Raw genomic sequence first — 23,679 nt, 5'->3', positions numbered from 1 at the left:
AGTTGCAATTGAAAAATCTCCGCTAGAGAGAGCTATTGGGTAGAGAAAGAATTTGAGACGCCCAATCATAAAAGAAATAGTGTGTATGTATACTGTACGTGTGTTTGTGTATAGTATATATAAACACCAATTTAGTATACATTTTTTAACTGATTTTTATTTTTATTATTACAGGATAAACAACGGGAACTCCCCACCTGTCACCTCATAACAATATTAACATTGCTACATGAAATAATAGTCACACATAATAATGATAATAATTTCTATTACAAATTATTTGCATAACATTCCTAATTGCAACTGTGTGCTTTTTTTCCTCAAAAGTTACAACTTCTTATAACATTAAAATTTGTTTTCATAGATCATGACTTGTTCTTATAACATTTCATTATGTAGTATCATTGTGTCATTTTCTACTGTAAATCCTGTAAATCTACATCTTCAATCAAATAAAATAATCTCATAATTTTGGGAATTTATTGTCACAGTGCTTTCCCTTGTACATTACAATAATATTGAAAATGGGATTTTTGTTTTTTTGTTTCTTTAATATTTATAGTTTATTCCGGAAAATTACTCATAGCTATTTACTCATAATACAATATAGATTCATCCTTGCTAATTACAGCTATTCTTCTCCATCATACATTATTATGTTGACTTTATCCCCATAAATCTATGACTTGTCTTGAATGAATAAAAAGGTATTTTTCCCTCCCTTTGATTGACATTCAATACAAGAATGTTAGAATCCTGCTTTTATGAAGATTATAGATCACAGATCCATTGATACTATCAGACAGTTAAGAATGTATCAGTATTGTGACTGAAGTGGTATAACCACACTCCATCGCAGGGATAGTTTCCGAAATGAACATAATGATATTTATAAAAGAAGGGTCAGGTCAAGTACATACAGTAATGGCTCATATTGACAATTTTAGACCATCTTTCCTGGCATCGCTATTACATGTCACCACTTAAATTTTATAACAAAATTAGACCCAGAAATGTCACATAAATTGAGGATGGATGCATTAACTGTCACTGAGCCTCGCTCCGCCCTTCTGAGTACTAGCACAGTCAGTGATGTAAAACTATTGACCTGAACCAGACCTTTTACTCCTATGCTCATGCTTGGGGCAAGTGCACTGCAGCTGCGCCTCCTCGGCAGGGAGCAGCGGGACCTTCCTGGCAGCTGCCTCTGCCGTCACGTGTTTCCCAGGATTGGATTACTATGAGGCCAACCACGACCAAGCGGCTTGTCCTCCCTGCCGGGCCCGTCTGCAGCTGCGCAGTGGCCGCCCACACCTTCGCTCCAGCCCTGCTCCAGAGCCGATATCAGCTGTCGAGTTTTAGAGAGAGGCACAGAGAAATACCTCAGCAATCCGCTAAAGCAGATTAAAGGCTGAATCAAGGGACTGAGGCCTTTTCCATTTTCAGGACTGACACACGCACACGCACAATCTCTCTCTCTCACTCTGCGCGAAATGAACATCTGACTGGGAAGTCAAAAGAGATGTGACAAGCTACTAGAAATGAACTTTAGCATACACAATATTCACATCTAAATGCCTAGTGGATGATTTACAATGTTCATTTTCATGTGCAATGCACATTTAAATAAAAAGTTTAAAAATTTCAGAGAATCTGAACACAGTCCAATGTAAGAAAAGCGTAAGGGTCCACACAGTCTTAATTGTACAAAAATACATTAGAAATTTTATTTTGCATTATATTCTCATAGAGAGACCTTTATTCTTGTTTGGTAACATTACAATAATATTTTCATATATCTTTACCCTATAGTACAGTGTTTTGACTTATTTTTTTTTTTGATTTCCTGAAATTTTGATTGTCTCTGAAAATTCAGTTCCTGTATACGGTCAGAGTCGATCCTCTGCCATCCATTTTTAGACCCTCTTTTATTCCAACAGTTAAATAAAATTAATTGACAAAAAAGTAAGTATACGGTCTTGAATGACTGGATTAAATAATAATAATAATAATAATTGCCTATACTGTAAACCATGGATATAGCACAAACTGTCATCCCAAATCACTGTTTAATGGCATTTCCAAAGCTTACAAATATCTTCAAAGATTGTTGTTACCTTTAAAAGCACAGCGCAGCAAACATCTTATCCTGAAGCAAGCTTTTTGTCTCGTAATTGTGCCCTTGACATCTTCCAACAGCAACTGTTATCCTTGTTTTCCCCTGCTTGCTTGTGTTCCTGGAATGAAATGCTTACACTACTGTAGGTGTATCAAGAGGTTCAAACAGACAACAAGACACATTTCACAACAAAAGCTCAGAAAAATGAAGTTAAATATTTATGTTTGTAATATTTTGACAGTTTTTTGAATGAACAAATATTACCTTGTATTATGTATTTTTTTCACCGTGGCCCTTACATGCCCATTTTAATACTTGATGTCTATTTATTATTATTTTTTTTTACAAAAATAATAAAGTTTAGTTATGTCAAACACTATCAGAGAGGTATTGAAATAACTTCTGTGTCTATTATTGTGGTTGCAGTTTGAGGTGGTATACAGCTGCAATGGATCACACTGAGATCTGTTCTGATGTGAACATTTTTAACTTCTTAAAAGCTGATGCAGCATTTGCCTCGGACCTCATGGGATTGTGCAATTGGACGTAATAACTCTGTGGCTTGTGTAGCTATAAACTAGCATTTGAGTCAGCGTAAAGCAGCGGATTTCAATTCCACGTCATGCAATCAGAGGCCTTGCATGTGATTAAATAATAAATGCTAAGTGCTCGGGTAACAAATAAAATCGCTCTCGCGGGGCTATGTGCATGTGCAGTGCTATTTTGCCGCACCCTTTTGTTGACATTTCTGGCTTTTGGAGTGCATTGAAGTGAACGTAAATATGGAGGCGGAGAACGGCGTGGTGTGACGTGCTCCTTTTGTGGTGTGCATGTTGCCGCAATAATGAAAAAAATAGGGACCAGAGTTACATAATTGGAGAGGGTGATGAGCCAAAACACATTTGGTGAATGAGAGAGTGTAGGCATAAGGTTACAAACAGTTTTGCTTTGGATAAATCCATTTAGATTAATGTTAACATTGGAACATTCCATAGAATAGCTAACATGGAGCAACACCTGGACAAATATAACATCACAGGTAAATATTCTTTATACTGAACGAAATCCAACAATACCTGTACTCTACTGCTCTAACTTGACCAAAAAAAGCGCTCCACAATATCCATTTAATTGAAGCAAAAATGGTGCAAAATTATTTTTATTCTATTCATCTAATCATTGTTTGTTTCCATTAAAAGAGAAGTCGAATTTGAATCATATAGTAAAGGTTTTTATGCATCACAAAGGCCAGCCATTTTGCCACTTGCTGGGGGGGGGGCGTCACAGTTGCTCAAAGAAAAACAACCAATCAAGGCGCTCGTTTCCTGAATTTAGTAATGTGATGTTTGCAAGCTGAACTGCGACCGTGGCCCTGAGCAACTGTGATGTTAAACATGGAAAAATGTCCAGCCCCCAAGACAGATAAAAATGAGTTGCTTATTTCATATCCCACAAACACAACATTAATAAGCAAATTGTTGAGACCAGGTGTTTAGCAAATCCACCTCAAAGTTAAGGGACCTGAGTTCAAATCCAGCTGGCCCTGGCCTTCCTGTATGGGGTTTGCATAGTTCTTGCATGTTCAATCACAATCCTTTTTTCATCCTCAGATTTAATATTTCATTCCTCATTTCATTCATTCCAGAGCATAAAAGTGGACATTTTTGGTGTTAGCTCTACCATGTCCCATACTGATTCATCTCCTAATTAATATGTCATCAGAAGTTGGTGACTGTCACGAAAATGATGACAATGAGGAGGGTTCAAACCATTACATTATTTACATTACGTTATCCTAAAACCCTGGAGAACTCAAGAACTCTTTTCTCCTAACAAAATACCATTAGCAACCGACTGAGGGTTAATGCAATCTTAAATAGAACAACAAATATTAACACGTTCTAATTTGAGCTTTGCAATGCATAGGAGTAATGTACAATGCACTGTTATCAACTGAAATACATGTTTATGTTCAAGCGCACCCCAATTATTGTTCCAATTACAACAGGCGTGCAACTCAAGGGGGATGTCTTTTGAAAAATAAACAGGAGAAAGCAGGGTTGTCTTCATGAATTTTTAAACAGCCCAATGTGCCCAGAACAGCAGCTGACTTCATTTTTTGGACCAGACATCATACGTGCTGCGGTAAAACAGGAACTATACCAAAGAAACCTCTACCCATGCATCGTTAGACTGCACTTTGCGCTAAGATTAGGCTGGGCACTAGGAAATTCCAGACTCTAATCCCCCCTACCTTGACAGACAAATATTTCCATGTGATGCATTTATTAATATTTGCTCCCTGGAGCACAGGAAGTGGTGTCTATGGTGGCTGGAAGGATGACATAGCCCATATACCGCAATGGCGCGACCTCTGACTTATGACAGGCTTATCTGTGCTGCATCCACCTTCGCCTAGCCAGCACAAATCCAAGCTAGAAGCCTTTTAGAGGGGATTTTCTGCCACACTCAATCTCCTTGCTTTGCTAAAAGTGCAGGAGGCAAACAGTGCAAGGGGCAAAGACCTTTTAGCCCTCAACACCATCATCTCTCACCACATGTTTGGATGCACAAAACTCTTGGCGAACGCACAATAAGCTCAGACGAAAACAGCCTGATAAAAGTCCAGTCCAGCTGCGCTCTTAATAAGTAGAGTGTAGTCACGTTATTGACGCCAATGTGTTTTGACAGCATGTTGAAGGACTTAATGTAGTTTTTGTGTCACTGTTTTGTTCTGCCTTCTGCAGAAATGAAAAGGTAGTCACGACCACATCAGGTGTGAGACCATCATTTAGTCCAGTTTGCCACAAAATTCTAAAAACAAAATTCTAAAAACAAAACAAACAAACAAAAAACCTCAGGAATTATTGCACAAAGTCCCTAACCTCTAATCTTCAACAATATGCCATAAATTTCAGACAATAAGCCGCCAATTTTCTCATGCTTTTAACCATGCGACTTGTAGTATATTGATTTTCTACTGCTATTTTACTCACCAATAGGGGACACTCCAATCAGGCATGTTATGGTTGCCTTGCTGCAGTATTCTAACAATGAGAGTGTGTTGGTGTTATGGTGAAAAATGTTAGTGTTCTTGTTTATTAACATGCAGGCATGTTCAGTCTGCATTGAAAGCACGATGATGCTGTAACCAGGCAGTTTGAAAAAAAATAAATCATAAATCGATTCTGAATTGGATATAGACCCAAAAATCAGAAACGAGTAGTGGGACAGTCAAATATTGCCACCACTACTGTCTATGTAGCTTAGCATAATATGTTTTCATAAAGTTAGTAGACTACCATATGTGCCTAGAAGGAGAATTGTACTAATCAGACATTGATTCCAAGCATGTTGCACCCTCCGTGACTTTCCAGTCTGCAAACCTCCCTTTGCTTTTCCAAAGTTTACCTTGTGTGATAGGATTAATGTTAAGCCTTAACCCAACAGATGTCACAGATCCTTCTGGCTCAATTTGCTGTATACAGCATAGAACGGATACCAGGTACCCTTTTGCACTCTGAGTCTTGTTCCTCTTCAGATTTAAATAAGAAAGTGAATAGTAAAACTCATTCATTCATTCAATTCATATTCATGTCTCCATGTACTTGTTTGGCAATTTGGTTCATCTCTCCGTGCTAATGCGTGTTGCAGTATCCTGAATGCCTGTCCTTTTACATTCCCTGTGTACATGACAATTTGGTGGCTGAAAGTAGAGCATAATTTATGCCTCCAGAAACAATGTATAACTATTGGTTTAGACAGTGTAAAGAAAAATTGATAAGGATGTGGCAGTCAGATTTTGAGCACCACATGATATAATGGGTGTCACTGTGCTTAATCATTGAGCTATTGTTTTTGTTCATTTTTATTATGTTCTACCCAGGTGTGTTGTTTTCAAGTGCCCATTTCATATCCACATTAGAAATTTGAACAATGTTTTTTCTTGGTCTCCTAATATTTTTGTTCTTAAATTTTAGTTGGCCTCACGTATATAGTTCATGCTGAGTGGTTCAATCAATAAAAAGTTCCAGCATCACAGGAGGACTTTTGAGGTCAGCATTGCTTGTGCTTCGGAGCTGAGAGACAAGACACGAATTCATTCAAGTGTGCATGTCTGTGTGTGTGTTAGCAACTGCATGTTTGTGTGTCTTGAGCAAGGAGAAATCCTTCCCAGGTTGAGGCGTAACTCACAGTTCAAGCCACTCTTTCGTGCTGCGCCGTGTAAGAGACCACACAGAGGAAGAGCTCCCTCCATCAATAATTCAACAAAGACAGACTTGCTCTTTCTCCATAACCGCTGCATCAACCAGCTTGAATCTTCCTCATATTACCGCAAATAGCCTCCATCTGAGCTCCTCAGATGTCTGTCTCTAGTTAACCAAAAGGCTCCAAAACCACATAAACAACCTGGATCCTAATCTGTCAAATCCTACTTTGTTTTGACTGTTTTGGTTACACAACATTAATCCAACTTAAAATGCTGGGATATTTAGATGGCAAGGCTTGTTATGGCACATAGAAGCTACAAAGTAAATTAGGACTTTACATCAGGAATTTAGGGCCCTAATATCCATTCATTTATCTATTCATACTCTACAACATTTGTCTACATTAAGTTTGCATGTGAGCTAGAATATATCCCGGGTAACTTTGGGTTGCATGTGGGAAGGTATACTGTTGGGTTAGAAATGACCCAAATGGGGTCAAAGAGGGACCAATAGGGGAAAAGATTGTATCCGAATTGGTTATTTTTGACACAACTGTCTTTGTGGATTGGTTTCCAGTTAATCATAGACTTGCTAGTTTGTGTTTTATCCTGACTCAGAAATCATTTGTGTGCAAATAATTAACAAACATCATTGCTGTTGGGAAGGGGGGGATTTTAAAAAGCACAATCATTATAGTTTTCCTTTGCTGTTGGTGCCTTGCCCTTTTCTTTGAATACAAAATGTATTTGCTGCTTTGAACAACCAAAACTGGCATGTTTTGACTTGTGCTTCCTACTGAAAGGTCAACCGTTAAAAAACGCTTTAGGTTCTGTTGGAAAAACACAGTGCTCCTTGAAGCTTGGTTCTGGGAATCACTGGGCAGTGTGTCCACAGACATGAAGCCCTGCCAAAGGGGGCGCGACAAGCTTCTTTAGTGATGGATTGGGTTCTACATGGATGTTAAACTTGAAGCCAGCATGTGTCATGTCCTGGCCTGCCCTTTTTTGAGCAGCACATCTCACACGAAGTTGACTAGGTTGCCACCATTTCCTACTTAAACCTCTGATTCCATATGATAAGGAAGCATGCCAGGGCTGACAGACTCCATCAAAAGATGCATTAGTGCGCATTATATTGCTAATCCCAAGATCTTCGCCCGCCCGCTAATCTGGATTACAGTGAGTTGATAATTTCTGGCGTCAGTGTCAGTATGTAAAAGTTCATTTTACATCCTTGAGCTTTGGTCAAGAAACATGCACATTAAACGACACATTTTAAAATGGCATAATAAACGTAGGATGAAAAAGAGCATTAACACGAAAAAAATAAACTTCACACAGCAGGTGTAAAATGAATGTAGGGCCAAGATGAGTAAGCAGAGGGCTCAGTATGCAAGCAAAAAAGAGGGCACTGACTTCCTAATCATCTTAAGAGATGATTTTTCGATGTGCTCAAGATAGATAGATAGATAGATAGATAGATACTTTATTCATCCCCGTAGGGAAATTCACATTTCCAGCAGTATCCTCAAGTCGAGATATAAAATATGAGAAATAAAATACACAAGATACACATAAGTCCAGTACAGAAGTATACTTAAGGTGCTTGTTAACAGTGTAAACAGAATAGTGTGAATCGTTGAAATAAATCTTCTGCCATTTGGAAAGGTCGCAAACAAGCTTTAAAAGTGTGTGACACAGATGTCACGTCCCAAACACAAATGTTGATATCATGGCAACTAAAAGTGCTGCTTACATATAGCGTGATGCTTATTTGGACATGATGGACATTTGGTTCAAGGGAGGAAAAAACAAATCTTACTGGTGTGTGTGATGTGTAGTGCCGTGTGTAGATCATGAGGAGCTGCTGTGAAGGAGACAATGTGGGAGTTCTTATGTGAGTGATCATTCTAGTGTTCCCAGGAGACAGACTGTATCCGCCCTGTGACATATGCAGATGACCTTACAACCATGGCGCTCCTGATGGGAAACATGTCTCCACTGACACAGCAGGGCCATTTCGAAATGTGTGTATCAGAATATTTTAGTTGACGATGTGGCAGCGTTTCAGTATGGAGTGTGAGACGTTTCAGTCATGCATGTAAGAGTGTTTCAGTCTCATGTCTGAGAGCTTTTCAGTCCTGAGTGTGAGGTTGTGTTATTAATTTGCGTTTGACAGCATTTCAGCATTCCATTTGTAAGTAATTTTTTACTGGTTGTTTGAGAATGAGTATTTTAATAGTGTGTGAGAGCGTTTTAGAAATGAACGTGAAAGCATTTTAGTCATTTTTTCTTATTTGTATGAGCACATTTTTCATTGCTGTGCGTTTCAACAGTGAGTGCAAGAGCACTTAATTAGAACATGAGAGCATTTCAGTTGTGTGTGGGAATGCGTTTTAGTTGTGTATCAAAATATTTTCTACAGGCAAATGAGATTATTTCAGTAGTGTGTGAGTATATACACATTTACTTTATGGATATATGAGAGAGGTTTACTTTTGTCAGTGAGAGTGTTTCAGTAGTGTATGAACAAACTTGTCTGTGTGTCAGGAGTGTGTGTTAGAGCGTTTTAATATTTTGAAAACATTTTAGAAGTTAATGTGGAAGCTTTTTAGTGTGTTTTAGTAGTCTGGAAAAGAATATAATTTTTCAGGTCTGTGCGAGTGTGCTTCTAATCTAGACCGTGTGTGAGAGCACTTAATTAGAACATAAGAGCAGTTCAGTAGTGTTTGTGTGGCCTTGTTTTAGCGGAGCATAACAAAAAGTATTTTGTACTAGACTATGAGAGCTTTGCCGTAGTGTGTACATATAAGCCCATAATGTTTCATGAATGAATCTTTAACACTCAGTCGACTTCCCTGTGTGGAATTTGCATGCTCTCCCCGTGCCCATGTGTGTTCTCTCTGGGCACTCCTGCTTACTCCCAGATTCCCAAATCATGCATGGTAGGTGGATTGGACATGCCAAATCGCCCTGAGGTGTGATTGTGAGTGTGAATCTCCAAGGTCTCCTCCTGCCCGAAGATGGCTGGGATAGGCACCAACAAAGCCTGCGACCCTAGTGAAGATAAGCAGCTAAAGAAAACAGATGGATGGATTAAATTTTTACCCTTGCACCTGAAAACATTTTACTCTCCCATAATAAAGTCTCTGGCGAGTGTTTCAGTAGTGTATGAAAGAATGCATTTCTCTGACATTTATATATTATATTTCAGTAGTGTGTGATTGTATTTCTACATTAGAGTGAGTGTGGGAGCATTTCACAGGGTAGGAGTGACTAATCATTCAATTGTGTATGTGAGAGCGTCTTGGTCTTCCATTTGAAATGATTTCGCTCGTACATGTGAGAGCGTTTCAGTAAAATGACTTTGAGCTTTTTAGTAGTGTGTGCCAGAACAAATAAATAATGTGCATGAGAGAACCATTTATAAGTAGTTGGTGAGAAAATGTTTCAATATTGGAAGTTGAGCGTTTCAATAATGTGTGTGAACTCTGTCCTTGATGTCAATATGACAGCCTGAAAGTCATTTGTATGCTGCAGTTGAAAATGTTTCAATTTTACTTTAAACATGCATTGCAGTGAATATAAGTACTATACTTAGTAAAGATTGTTCTCTCTAGTTACCGTGATGCTGACAGGTTTGTTTACAATAAACCAGACCTCTTCAGTGTGTCTATTTTAGGACACCACAGCATTACCCAATGTAACCAGGGCCACTTTACCACCTTAACCCCGAATACACCTGGAAAACAGTCAGGATGTTCACACCATTACAAGCACTCAGCAGGCATTTGACCTCACGCGTCACAATAGAAAGCCTTGCCGTCGAGCACTTCCTGTCTGTGGAAGAGCAAAACATGACAAGCCTCCCAAGCCTGCGTGCAGGAAATCACACTGATGCGATCAGTCTGAGAGCAATCGACCAGGGCTCATAAGAGCCCCCACACACACACTCTTCATTGTGAAACGCCGTTTCATTTTGTCAACGCCAACAATTGCCTTCATGCAGCAGGTGAGGCTGGGGTTTAAGATTGGCACAAACAAACATGGCGATGATATAATCTGAAGGTGTCCTGCTAGCCTGTGGGCATGTGCCTTTCAGTAAATGTGCTGATGCGTTGATTACCTTGGGAAAAATAACTGAAGCCACCCCAGCAAGAGGTTACAGGTTGCTATGGAGACACATTCAAAGAACTTGCAGTTGCCACGATCCCAACAGAAACAACAACAGAGGAAAAAAAAAAAGGACATATTTATTATGAGTCAGAAGCAAAAAAAAAACATGTATAATACAGACAGAATTACACTCATTAGCCACTTACAAGAGCCATATAAAAAAAATAGGCTGGTTAGTTGCAATGACAATCAGAAACAAGCTACAAAAAAATAAATTAAGGTATGCAAATTTTTCTAGCCATGATTATTAGAGATGGACTGATGTGGGTTTTTTGCAGGTAGACAATCTTATTTTGAAGTCGACTTTCATTTTCGGTAAAAGTGAAGAAATATTTGTGTAAAAAAAAAAAAAAACAACAAATCCTAACTCAAGTGAGATGTCTTTAATCGTATTTATTTTTTGAACTAATCCTCAGATTTTAAATACATTTCAGACAGCAAATATAATAGTTTGTATAATTCAAACAAAATATTCAGGAAGCTCCCAGGGTCATCCAACTATCTTAAAAAGTTAAATAGAAAGTCAAACAAGTAAATAGCTCCCCACAGTTTTCTACAGTAAATCAAGTTCTCCAAAATTTCTATCTAATAGAAATGATAACATTTAAAATATCTTTGTTTTAATTACAAACAAAACCAAAAGGTGCAAATCCATAGATCCGTAAAAGCAGAATATCTTATTAAGTTAACCAAAAATTAAATAAACAATTACCTGCAGTTATAAGTTTTCTTTTAATGCTAGTCATTTTTTAAAAGGAAACATGCCAGCTGATTTGGAGCAGTCTGACTGAGCATAGCTATTATTATATTGAAATTTCCCAGCCTAATGATCAAACCAGAGGTGCCCAAAACTTGCCCGATCCCATTGAAATAAATACGAATAAAAGTAGTTGACACTAATGTTGTTCCCAATGAAGTCCCAACTGCACTCAGTGTTAAAGTGTTCTATTATTAACTCGTTTAATGTTTTCTTTAAAAGGCTGATGCCAATATTCGTCAAATTGCCAAATATCATCACCAATAATCATCCCTGGTGTTGCAACCATCCCTGTGAGCAAAACAAATTGGACTCTCCTGCTGTCATTACGCAACAATACATTTTAAACACACTTCAATTACGAAAATAACTATATTATAATGCTGTGCCTTACATGTCAATGAAAAATGGGCATTGTTATCACTTGACTTAATAAAAAGCTTTCCTTTCGGATTAAATTAGATTTTGTGCATGGCGTATTGTTCAAAAAATGTCGTACTCAATGCATCCGAATGAAACCACTACATTATTCACAAGCCAGCAACACGTACGGACAACAACATAAGCTTCCTTCATATCCCCTCTGTCTGTGTGTGTGCTTAAGTCCATTAGCTCATACCACTGCCACTGGATCATTAGGCACCATCCGCTTCAATAATTCAAAAAGAGCAAAGCGGGCAAAGGAGGCAAGCACTGCCTCCGCCACCTCTCAACACAGCGGGGCCCACGCAGGTAAACAACACATTATCCAAGCAATGAACTGGAGTGAGCGGCAACAACTCAACTCCTCCGCTGGCGACTGTGTGGGCATGCATCTCACTGGAGGAATGGCATATGAACTGTGTGTCGCAAATAAAGGCCACGGTTGAAATCTTTGTGGCTTTTCTCCAGAAACTGCTGCTACAACTCCCACATTCCAAAAATCATGGTTGTTAGATTTAATCGAAGACTGTAAATATTGGGGGTCAAACTTGCGGCCCGAATCCGGCCCAGAAGATAATTGTGTTAAGCTGTCCATAATCAATAAACAAATATTCATACTTTTTTTTTTTTTTTACAAGCAATGCTCAGATGAGCGCTGTAACAAGAAGAAGTGACCAGTAGCTACACTTGTGATTGCTTCTGTGACAAAGAGTTTTTTGTGTGTTTTTTTCAGATTTCAAAATGAAACACGGCAGCCCCATTTTTATTCAATCAAATTTTCTGTGTACTTCACTGTACTCCTTGAAAAGGAGTTGTACAACCACATATTTTGATTCTGGCATTTTCCTTTCACTAGAAATTTTCATTTGTTTGATGAAGTTTAGGGAAAAATGTGTGTAGTGGGATATTGTGGACTCAAAAATAAATTATTTTATTCTATCTTTATTTTTTATGTGTATATTTCACAACAATATATTTACAGTTTGTTGCTACTATTTGCTGGGAACTGGCACTCATGGCAAAAATCTACATATCAGTAACACTAATTGTTTTTAAGTTGTTTACCAGTTCTGCCCACTTGAGAAGAGATTTTCCTTCAGGTGGCCCCTAAACTAAAAGGAGTTTGACACCCCTGCTGTAAATTGTCAGTACTGTATATGCGACTGTAAATGCTTGTTTGTCTATATGAAGTCCCAACAAAATTGCAATAGTATTTTCTATGCACCCCTATTCTCATTAAAATTGCATTTGTGGAAGATAAACGAATCAGCAAATGCTACCTGTTTTTGTTCATTTTGTATTTACTGTCAACTGAGAATGACATCACAGTTGTGAGAGGCTCGGATAATGGCCAATCATCCCTCACCTGTTTCCTGAGTCTGGTCAAGTGACATTTGCAAGCAGGGCTGTAATTGGTCATTATTTGAGATCCTGTGATGCTATTTTCAGCAAGTCATACAATGGACGCACCCTGAGATATATTCGAATTGCATGGATGTTTCTGCCTCAATTACATTGGTTGTCTACTGGTGTCTGTCCCACCTGACTTTGGCAGTAGACGGGGAACACCCTCAACTGGTTGCCAACCAATTGCAGCCAACTTCAGTTAATACCTTTCAAAACACATTTCCACTCAGTCGATTGAAAATGACATTGCAATTGTTCAAATTTTGGATAACAAATAATTAAGACTCACCAGTAATCTGGGTTTGGTCATGTGACATCCGCAAGATGAGCTGCGATTGGCCGGTATCTAAGCCTTGCGTACATGTGATGTCATTTTCACTCAACTGCAAGTAGCAAAATGTGTGTTTTATGTATTAATTGTACATCAATTTCACATCTGTAAATTGCAAATTAGTATCCCTTCAGTATTTTACTTCCCTCCATCGATTTTACCAGAGTCCGTTTTTAGATATTCAAGTACAGTACAGCATCTTTATTTTTAAGTAGAAAGTGTGCTTAATTTTGCCATCGCTGATTATTGCACTAAATAAAAAGATGCGTGCAATACACATTCACTCTCTGTGACGGGATCTTCGGTTCTGTACTGACCTAACCTAATGACGACAGCGTGCCCCCCCTCAACTTGACGAGCAACCTTGATAGCCAATCAACAATCTCGGACTCTCCCCCCAAGCCTGTGGGCCGTCCCTCTCTTTTCTGCAACCTGTCACAGTGGACCTCGCAGTTTTGCGCGCACACGTGACCACAGAAGGCGCTTAGTGGCATTTAAACAGCATTCATTGCGCTTTCCGCCACCAAAATAGACGCACGAAGCCAGAGGGAATCAAACGGCGAACATCTCCATGTCGGTGGGGACGCTGCCTCCCCCTTTTCACGCCGAATGACGCCGTCCGTCGCTATTTTTAAATTTACGGACTTGATTTTTTCCCCCCAATTATTTTTGCCACCTGTGGCTAAGTGTGGACGTTTTTAAGAACCGCATCGCGGGATTATTGCGCATACGTGCGTAAAGGAGCAGAAAAGGGCTAAATCCCATTTTAAGGCGCGTAAGCCTGCTGGAGATGAATCGGCATGCAGGATAGAAAGGAATGTGCACTCACATAGAAGAGAGGTGATCCACGCAGATCGCCATTTCTCTCTTGTTTATCATTTTTCTGTGGAGGGGAGAGGGAGAGCGCGTCGGTGAGCGGCCATGGGCAAAGAGGAGTGTAAAACTATGCTGGACGCCCTGAATAAAGTAACGGCGTGTTACAGGCACCTGGTCGTGGCTCTGGGCAGCACGTCGGACTCGCAGAACCTGCGCGAGGAGCTGAAACGGACCCGCAAAAAGGCGCAGGAGCTAGCCGTGGCCAATCGGACTAAGCTGACCTCTTTGCTGAAAGACAAGAGCATCAGCAAGGAGGACCGCGCCGAATACGAGCGGCTATGGGTTCTCTTCTCCAGCAGCATGGATCTGCTGGAGGTGGATATGAAGCGCTCCTTGGAGATAGGCCAGGACTTCCCGCTCAAGGTGCCCACCAGGCATCTGATCCAGACTGGCATGACGGGCAGCACCAGCACGGTGGCGGCGCGCGCCATGAGTGTGCAGAACATGAAGTACGAGGCGGACAGCAACATAGACACGGCGGATCTGCGGGACCTGCAGGCCGAGATCGGCCAGGTGAGCCAGATGATGGAGGAGATGGAAATGAAGGTGCAGGTGGCGCCGTGGGCCGTGGAAGCCAAGCAGGAGGCAGGCGCCGAGCTTAAGTCTAACATGAGCGTGGGAAATTCCTCTGTGGGCGTCATCTCCATCTGCGAGGAGGAACCCAAAGACGAGGAGGCGGGTGGCGGCGGGGACGCGGGCTTAGCGTCCATCTGCGCCGTAGTGGTCTTCTTTGTCATCGTGACTGTGGCGGTGGTGCTTGGGTATCTGGTCATCAACATGTCCTGAATAACAGACAGTCCCTGGAGGGGTTGGGGCTTACGATAGGGGAGATGATAGTGGTGGACAGCATTGATTCTATTTCAAGCAAAAAGCCGCTCACCCGTTAACCAAAGTTAAGGAAATCGGCCCCCAATCCATATCCCGATCGATCTATCGGTGCCCCAAATTCTTCCTAAAGGCAAAGTGGTTCGTTTTAGCAATCTAGCGATGTAAAAGACAATATAAGGTCACAATGAAAACAGGCATACTAGTACAAGCAAACGATTAGACAATAAAGTCCTGTTGAAGTATTTATGATTTAATTTGACATTTTATGAGAATAGTCATGTAACATCAAACAACAGTTTAAGAAAAAAAAATCATGAGGGAAAAGGTTTGAGAGTAAATTTGTACTTTCAGGAGCTACAACTTCTAATCTTACATTTTCCAAGATGTAATGTTACAAAAACAAAGCCGTATTATTATGAGGAAAAAAATGTGATTTATATTGAAGTTTTATGAAAGTGACAAAATGGTTTTAATGTGCGCACTAGAGAATTGTTTTTTGGAGGGAAGGATCAATTTTATTACAGTGAGCTTTTAGTTTTTAGGAAAAACAAAATGTTGATCAGAGGTTAAAACAATGATGGGGGGGGGGGGGGCATAATTTCACAAGTCAAAAGGTGACTTATTTTCTTCACAAAAATGGTACTCTTGTGAATTTTTTTTTCCCCCAGAATGACACAGGAATTTAACCTCGTCATGCAATCCATTTTCTATAACCACTTCTTTCACGGGTCGCTGGCTTGCTGGTGCCTATCCCAGCTGTCTATGTGCAGTAGGCGGGGGACACCCTGGACTGGTAGCCAACCAACCACAGAGCACACAAAGACAAAAAAACATCCACGCTTCCAATCACGCCAAATGACACTTTAGAGTGTACCTAGCAGACCAAGTCATACAGTGAAACTATTATTGTAAAAATCTACAGTATTATGCCGCTTCTCACGAATTTACATTTTATTCTTGTAATTTGCATTGTAATCCCGTAATTACAATGGATTATTTTTTTTCTTTACACTGTGGCCCCTATACGACTTTGAAGCATTGCCAACAGAATTGTGTGAATTTGCCTCAGTATAGTCACTTGTAGGTAAGCAGAAAATATAGGGCACAAACACCCCACAGTTTAATAAAAATATTTACGCCAAAAGATGTCCTCATGGCAAACAAACACACACTGTGGAAATTACACCAAAAACTGCAGTTAAGATTCATTTTGGGACCACTTTGTAGGCACTGTTTTCCTTTTTCTTTTACCCCTTACCAATATTGGGGGTGGAGTGGGTGTCCAAACGGGGCATTCAAATGCACCACTTTTTTTGTGGTTTGCAAGCAAAGTTGGATTTACAACAGCAAGTAATTTAAATTGTCAATGTATTTGCACTTGATTAAAAAAAAGGAGAACTACAAGTTCCCATAAAGGCCACCAAGCAAAATTAGAAAGTAAAGCAGGTCTGTTTTTAGGGTCCATTTTTTAAGGAGCTGGAAAAAAAAAAAGAGTATTATAGAGTAGAATATAAATTTATTGTCCCTGTGGGGCAAGTAGGTTTAGCTGCACAATCACATGGACCTTCATTGCGATATGTCAGAAACACACCAGTCTGTCTTGATAAATGTGTTGAATGCTGTAACGAAAGGCAGTATGTGGCCATCAGTGCCACGTAATCCAAGTGGATTAGCGAGAGCGCTCATGCAGGACTGTAGTCTGACTACAAAGTATGCCTCTTGACGCCAAACGACGCTTTACATCTACACTTCTTTAAAGCAAATGTGGTCATCAGAAAGAAGGAAAAGCATGAAAGGCAAATGTTAGCTTTTCATAGGCTTGATGTGATTTAAAAGACATGATTCCTCAGTAGTACAGTTGGCAAATGTTGCCCACATTTTATAATCCATGAAGCCAGGTTGTTGTGCATCAAATAACAATGCTATGCTAATGTTCTCAGATAGTTTTGTTTTCGGGACCCTTTATGAGATGACAAGTCTTTAAATAATGCACCAGTTCACTGTTAAGCTTGTGCTCATTTTCAGGGTTGAATGTATATATTGCAACATCTGGATTTATATACAGTATATACGAATAGAAGTTTTGTACAGTCATCCGTGTCAGATAATGTACATACAATAAGGTATATTTATTATAATAAAAATATTCAAAAAGCACAATAGGAATGATTGCATTCTTTTTTTCTTCGCAGTATCATTTGAGATAATCATCTCAGTTTTAAAAGTAGTAAATGTTAAGCTTTGACACCGCAAACTCTGCAAAGCTGGAGGGATTTTAAGCAGACGGTTATTACCTCGGACATAACCACCTTAAGGTTAAATGCTGCTCAATTTTCCAATGGAGAAGCTTGATCTGCCTGGCTAATGGTTTTACTTCTAAGACTATTTGTGTATTCCTGGAATAGCGCAGGAGATGTTAAGGCTCTGAGGCTGAAAGGAGGGGTTTGCTGGAAGTAGTGCACTGGGTTGCCAACCAATTCAAATACAACCGCTCAAGGTAAGTAGGAAGCTGAAACTAGATACGTACATGGAAACGCAGGAACAAAAAAAAAAAAAAAAAAGACTCCATTCCTGATGATGCTGTGCTGCTTTTGGTTTACACTTGGTTGTTGTATTAGGGGAACAGTTCATATGCAGTCTCCGAAAAGGATATTGAAATCAAAACATCTTTCTAAAATCACTCAGGTTTTCAGCAAAACTTATCATTGGTGGGATTAACTGAGCAAAATGCAGCACAGTATTTTACTACAACCAGCAGAAGTGCTGTCCATTGAGTCTGTGGTCTTGAAGGGAAAGTCAAGTCCCAAATTGTCTTTGGAAGAAAATGTTCTTTGCGACCCTACTAATCTAAACAAAGTATTAGGGCCAGACCTATATGGATTTTTTTCCCCCAATGATTAAGTTCTAAGGTCATTAATCATTGTCATGTGTGTTTGTGTTACCTTTGTTGAATGTGTATCATATTTGACACATTTATGCATGCATTATGTTGCACTATGCTTGTATTTTGTACATTCACAAGGGCATTAATTCTTGACTTGTGTGTTTGTGTTATTAGTAGTTGAATAGATGTCATTTGGTTAAGAATAATCCAAATATGGGTCCAAAAAGGACCAAAGCAATATCTGAGTCAATTTGACCCAATTTTCTGGGTTATCACAAATGAACCCTGAAAATATTTTGTACAAGAGAACCTTAGAATTGATTGGTTTTGCATAAAACAACCTAGAATATTAGGTCAACTTGACCAAAGTACAGTCAGTCCTTTTTTGACAAATTGAGTTATTTTTTAGTCAACTGTTTTTAGAGTGTATTTAAGACATTTATGCTTAATTTTTATTGCACTACGTACTTGATTTTTTTAAATTTTCTTTTTTTAAAAAACTGCAACTTAAGGTTGTGTGTCAAGTAGTGACATTCAGGTCAATTCCTTGCACTGCTCAGCTAAGCATTGTTCGTTAAATCATTAAATGTGATATTTGCTTTGTTTTGAACCGACAAATTTAATGATCTTTTTGGTGTAATAAAGATAGCCAAAAGTGATACTCGTATATAACTACTGTAAAAGGTGAAGGTACAAAAAGGTAAAATGTTAAAATAATCTGCAAATTGAAGTGACATAAATCTGGCGATTTAATTGGCAAGTCGATAATCGGTCTGGTCCTTCTGATTCATAATCCTTTCTTGGAGTACAAATTAAGCGTCAAAATCCACCTGCTTTCATTCATCTCAGGGGGCGGCCATTTTCCCACTTGTGGTCAACTGAAAATGACATCACAGATCCTCGAGGCTGAGGTAAAATGGGATGAAAATGGCTTTTGCTGCTTAAATCATATTTCACAACCCCGATATCAACCAAAATACAGTGGGCCACACAGAACATATTACTGTATTGGAAAGACATTTTTTCCGTGAATTCTTTTTTGTTATTCCCATCACACTCCTCAGGTGCAGATTGGCCCTAGACAGGTAAAAAGTGGCCTCACCCTGTCGCTTGCTTTCAAACAAAATTCCAAAAGGCATCAGGAAAGTGCTGCATGAAAACTATTTTGCATCCTGTTCCACTTTGCTCTGATTTCAAGAAAGTTCCAAAAGATCCAAAAATACAAAGCTGATTAATTAAACATGGCAAAGAGAGAGGAGGACAAAAATGTTGGGCTAGAAGTTTCTGAAGCGTGAGGAACGCTTACCTTGGAGACTATTTTGGACTCCTCCGGAAATATCTAAACACATTTTTGCAAGCTTTCAAGTTGTAGAACATCTTCCAAAAACCTGCATTAAATTTTAAGCTAATCACCTCAATGAGCTGGGTCGTTTAAAGGTGAGTGTTCTCCCGACAGAGCGCTCAACTGAAATGCGAGCCACACACAGCAGCAAAGCATCATTGCCTCATCACATGCAAAGATAGTGGGTTTCCAAGGCTGTGGAGTTGCCATGGTAACCATCCACTGACTCTCCAAGGCAAACAGCATAAAGGTTGAGTGTTGTTATTTCAACCTGTCATACTAACAGGCGCTCATACATACACAAACAAGAATAAAGTGATAAAAGGTAAGCAGCCACATAATGACAATGTGGTACATTTCATTCACAAACACTTTTTTTTCAGTTTTGATTTTCCTTTATACAATATCAATATAGTAAATTGTGCTTCTTATAACAACAACATCATTTCATAATCACAATGTCAACAATAACACAAGACCTAAACTTTCCAAAGAGCAACTGTCGAGAAGACATTGTATTGCTGGCTTGGATGCTTTAATATTTGTTAACAGTCCTAAAAATCAGTTTCACAGTTCAATAAAATAAATACAATGCCTTTTGTCTATTTAAATAGTTCATTAAACACAGTAAAATAATTTTCAGAAGGCAATTCCCTACCTAATTTCCTTATTTAAAATATTCATCACATGTAACATAAAAATTACCTGACCAATTGAAATTGCGGTTTTCATTAGCAGTAATTGACAATTATGAATCTTATAAAAATACTGAGTATTTCACTGCAAGTGGTGAATGTGTACAAGATACACCTGGACATCGTTTTTTTTCCCGTTACCCATATATCATATACATTGCAATTCTTTGTAAATGTCAATTTTACATTCTTACTGATGTCATTGTTTTTGTGTGGTAATTCTGTTTATTTGATTTAACTTTGAAAGTCATTAAAGTTAATTTTCTCAGTGAAATTCAAATGATACTTTTAATTCGCTCAACAGTCAAATTTCCTTGCTTCTTTCTTGGATATGCGCAGAATTTTACTTGAACTTTTTTTTTAGGGGAAAAGCTCGCAGTGCAGAAATCCAGAAAAACCATAAACAAGTGGTGATAAAATAGAATCATCTTGGCAGAAAACCACCATACACTTCAAGTTCGGAAGATAAACAATTTAGGATTATATAAAGGTGTTTTTTTTGTTTATAGCTTTCAGATAAAACCGTTATCCAACATATTTGTGTTTTTTTTAAACAATCTATGGAAATTTACTGTATGGCCCACCTTGTAGTATAATTCTACAGTCCCTGGTTATTTATTAAAACAATAATTGGTATTTTCAACTGTGAAAACCAACTAAATGAAATATTCCACTGTATGGAAAATTGACATAATTCAGTGTTGTATATAGAATATAAAGAAAGTTTAAACAGGCCAAAAATGGTGAATTGAGGAGGTACTCATACCAAAGTCTTTGATTTTGTGAAGGTATACTCTAAAACCTGTGTGTTTTCTCTCTGAGTGTTCTGATCATGATTTGTTTCTACTGTGTTCACATATTTGTCATTGTGTCCACTGGTCCAACGAGAGGAAGTATGTGGTTGTACTTGGGTGTGATGTTGACCTGTAATTCTGGACTATAGGGGTCTGAGACCAAGAGGCGATGTCGAGCTGATCCGGAAACTTCTTGAGACTCCACGTTCATTTTCACCTCAGTCGCTTCTGAATTGTTTGACGGGTACAGGTGGTCTCCTACAAGATTGGCAAATTTCAACAATGGAACTATCGGTTGAGGGGGGAAGGGGCATCACCAGACGAATCAAGCACCTGGCAGCACTGATATGTAGCTGTCGCTCTGTAGGAAGATGACAGGCAGCCAATGCTCGCAGCCGTCTGTGCCGCGTTGCCTGGCAAAGGCGTGGAGGTCCCTCAGCGTGGGGAAGCGACACATGCGACTCAGCTCGTAGAACTGCGGGGGAGCGATCCACAAATTGCGAGCCCGGAAGCTCTGCAAGATGTCTGAGGGCGTCGACCACTGGGACGCATTCAACACTGGATGTGAGTTACAGCGGATGTAAAATGTTTACACAGCCTTAATTCATATTTCAGATTATTGTGATAATAAAACACAAGACTGCATTAAATCATTTTAAAACTTTTTTCTGATATACCACATTTCCATTATTTACACTCACACAATGACACAAAAGTATCGCTACTTTTGGTAAATGAAAACAAAACCTTTTTCGTCTTTCTGTTGCTTGATGATTCAATGTGTCAAATCGTCATCGTGTTGCACCAACCACTGGTAAAGACTTAAGTCACTGAGTATCTGTATCTGCTCAGTGTTTGACCTCATGGAAATGTTTGCTTCCAAATTCTAACAACTCAAGATTGGTGAGATTATGTTTGGCTTTTGACATTGCAGCTGAAACGTTAAAAACTGTGACTATCGTTGTTAATCACAGGGCATAACAAACAACGTAGATAAGGCATTTGCATATGTATAAGGAATTGTTCACTTAATTAGCCATTTTCTGCAATAAAAAAATGAATCTTTTGTATATAATTAAACTGATAACAAAATTGGTCATCATATACTAATAACACCTTCAAAAAACACATTTTTCAAATGCCGTTGTGAAAAATGACATAACCTTTGATCAAAGCTGAGGTAACAAACAATCACAGCTCATCTCTTAGTCATGTGAGTCAAGACGTGATTGGTTATTGAGCTTTCAGCACATGTGATGTGTTGTTTTTCATTCAACATCAAGTGGCAAAATGTTTTGAAAAGCATTAATTGTATAGGTATAATAATTTTGTCATACAATTATTTATAGACAAAAATACATTTTTACAGGTGAGAATTGGCCAAAAAGTGGACGGTCACTTGATGCTTAAAGCGACAATACATTTTTTTGGCAATTCTCACCTGTAAACAGTTATTTTTGTCCTTAAATCATTTCATGACACGATTATTTTTACATTTACAATGAATACTTTTCAAAGCACATTTTGTCACTTGACGTCTAATGAAAAAGAACACATCGCATGTACTGAAGGCTCACGGCCTCTGGACCTGAAATTGCCATCTCTGAGCATCACCTGTAAGTGTTGAATTTCTTTCTCGTCTTGGAGGGCATGCGGTGTCTCTTCCAGGCAGCACATAAAGAAGGCCGTGTCAAACCTCCTCTCGCCGTATTGTCCCACCGGAGTCAGCCAGTTGGACCACTCGTGGAGGGCCCAGATGTTGGGAAGCACATCCAACTCCCTGCACATCCGGACGAAATTCGACGGGTTTTGATTCACTAAAGTCCTCCACTTACTCAGTTCATTCCTGCAAAGCTCGTTTACTTTATAATGCTTGATTTCATCTGCGGCGCGCTTGTCTTCAATACTCTTTAACAGACTCGATTCTTCCTTTTTTGACACAAAAAGCAGCACTCCGGATTCCTCGAAAGTCTCCCTCAAGGCGCAGATCCGGAATGCGACCTCTCCCGGAATAGGTGAACCCAGTTTGAGCCTGTCGGTGGCAAATATCGGCGGTCTGGTCTCCGGTGGTTGCTGGACGTTTCTTAAGCCAAAGTTAGGAGAGCTCGTAAAAGTTTTGAAAACATCCAACCACTCACTGGAAAAATCGGAGTAGTCCACCATACCTCCTGGGAACACGCAGGCGTTAGGCATGAATGCGCTTTTACTGCTTCGTTTAAGGAGTAAAACGTTGTAATCGAAGAGATGAGGAACCCGAGGTCTCCCTTTTGGGTTTTGCGACTGAGAACACGCAAAACCCGGTGCAGATAAACTGTCCGCGCCGAGCCTGTGACCCGCGACTAAAATGAGAGTGGCCGCCTCTTTCCATTGTTTCAATCCGGCGTTCATTTTAAAATGTCATTCAAGGAAAGTAACGGATGTACGGTCAAAGTTGTTTTAGTTAGCGACTCCCGGAAGTATTCTTGCTTGACTGTCCATCAAAACTACTTCCGCTCACCTAGAGGCTTGAGGTCTCACTGCTGCCGTCTACAGGCAGGATAATTTGGAAACAGATGCTGCCATCTAAAGGCTGCATGACTTATTGTTTTTTTTGAGTTAGGCTTTTTTTTTTTAAACAGAACAAATCTATGTAAAAAAAACCATGACATGATTTTTCTGTATTGGTCTCTTTTTTAAATTCACAACACAATAAATGGTAAATTAACTTAATTGTGCCCACCCCTTGCTCCTCTCACCGTGCCTAGAATAAATACAGGCGCTATAGAAAATGAATGTATGCATGATAATATTATTGAAATAAACACTCTCACAGTTTTTCACATTACCTTAAAATAATA

The 23,679-nt window shown here is 39.2% G+C and overlaps 2 protein-coding genes and 1 long non-coding RNA gene across 3 annotated transcripts; 1 reads left to right on the top strand and 2 right to left on the bottom strand.

Moving 5' to 3' along the window:
- Positions 1–165: 165 nt before the first annotated feature.
- LOC148424545 (uncharacterized) lies at positions 166–13,291 on the bottom strand. The gene is made up of 3 exons (XR_015865473.1): positions 13,228–13,291; positions 2,118–2,237; positions 166–1,348 (listed from the first exon to the last, which is right to left on the bottom strand). It is a non-coding gene; the product is annotated as an uncharacterized LOC148424545 (long non-coding RNA).
- Positions 13,292–13,917: 626 nt separating this feature from the next.
- Positions 13,918–17,287, top strand: LOC148424544 (regulator of G protein signaling 9-binding protein). The gene has a single exon (XM_088413075.1). The coding sequence runs from the start codon at positions 14,345–14,347 to the stop codon at positions 15,083–15,085; it is 741 nt and encodes a 246-aa protein (XP_088269201.1). The 5' UTR covers positions 13,918–14,344; the 3' UTR covers positions 15,086–17,287.
- Positions 17,288–19,598: 2,311 nt separating this feature from the next.
- On the bottom strand, positions 19,599–23,289 carry nudt19 (nudix (nucleoside diphosphate linked moiety X)-type motif 19). Its single transcript, XM_088413074.1, has 3 exons — positions 22,457–23,289; positions 21,176–21,383; positions 19,599–21,100 (listed from the first exon to the last, which is right to left on the bottom strand). Exons 1-3 carry the CDS (start codon positions 23,228–23,230, stop codon positions 20,901–20,903), a joined length of 1,182 nt encoding a protein of 393 aa, XP_088269200.1. The 5' UTR covers positions 23,231–23,289; the 3' UTR covers positions 19,599–20,900.
- Between the last annotated feature and the right edge of the window lie 390 nt (positions 23,290–23,679).

This window comes from Hippichthys cyanospilos, chromosome 4 (genome assembly GCF_059441005.1).
Source record: "Hippichthys cyanospilos isolate Australia breed blue-spotted pipefish chromosome 4, RoL_Hcya_1.0, whole genome shotgun sequence".
Classification (NCBI taxonomy): Eukaryota; Metazoa; Chordata; class Actinopteri; order Syngnathiformes; family Syngnathidae; genus Hippichthys; species Hippichthys cyanospilos.
Note: the sequence above shows the minus strand (reverse complement) of the source record. Positions and strands in the feature narration are given on the sequence as shown.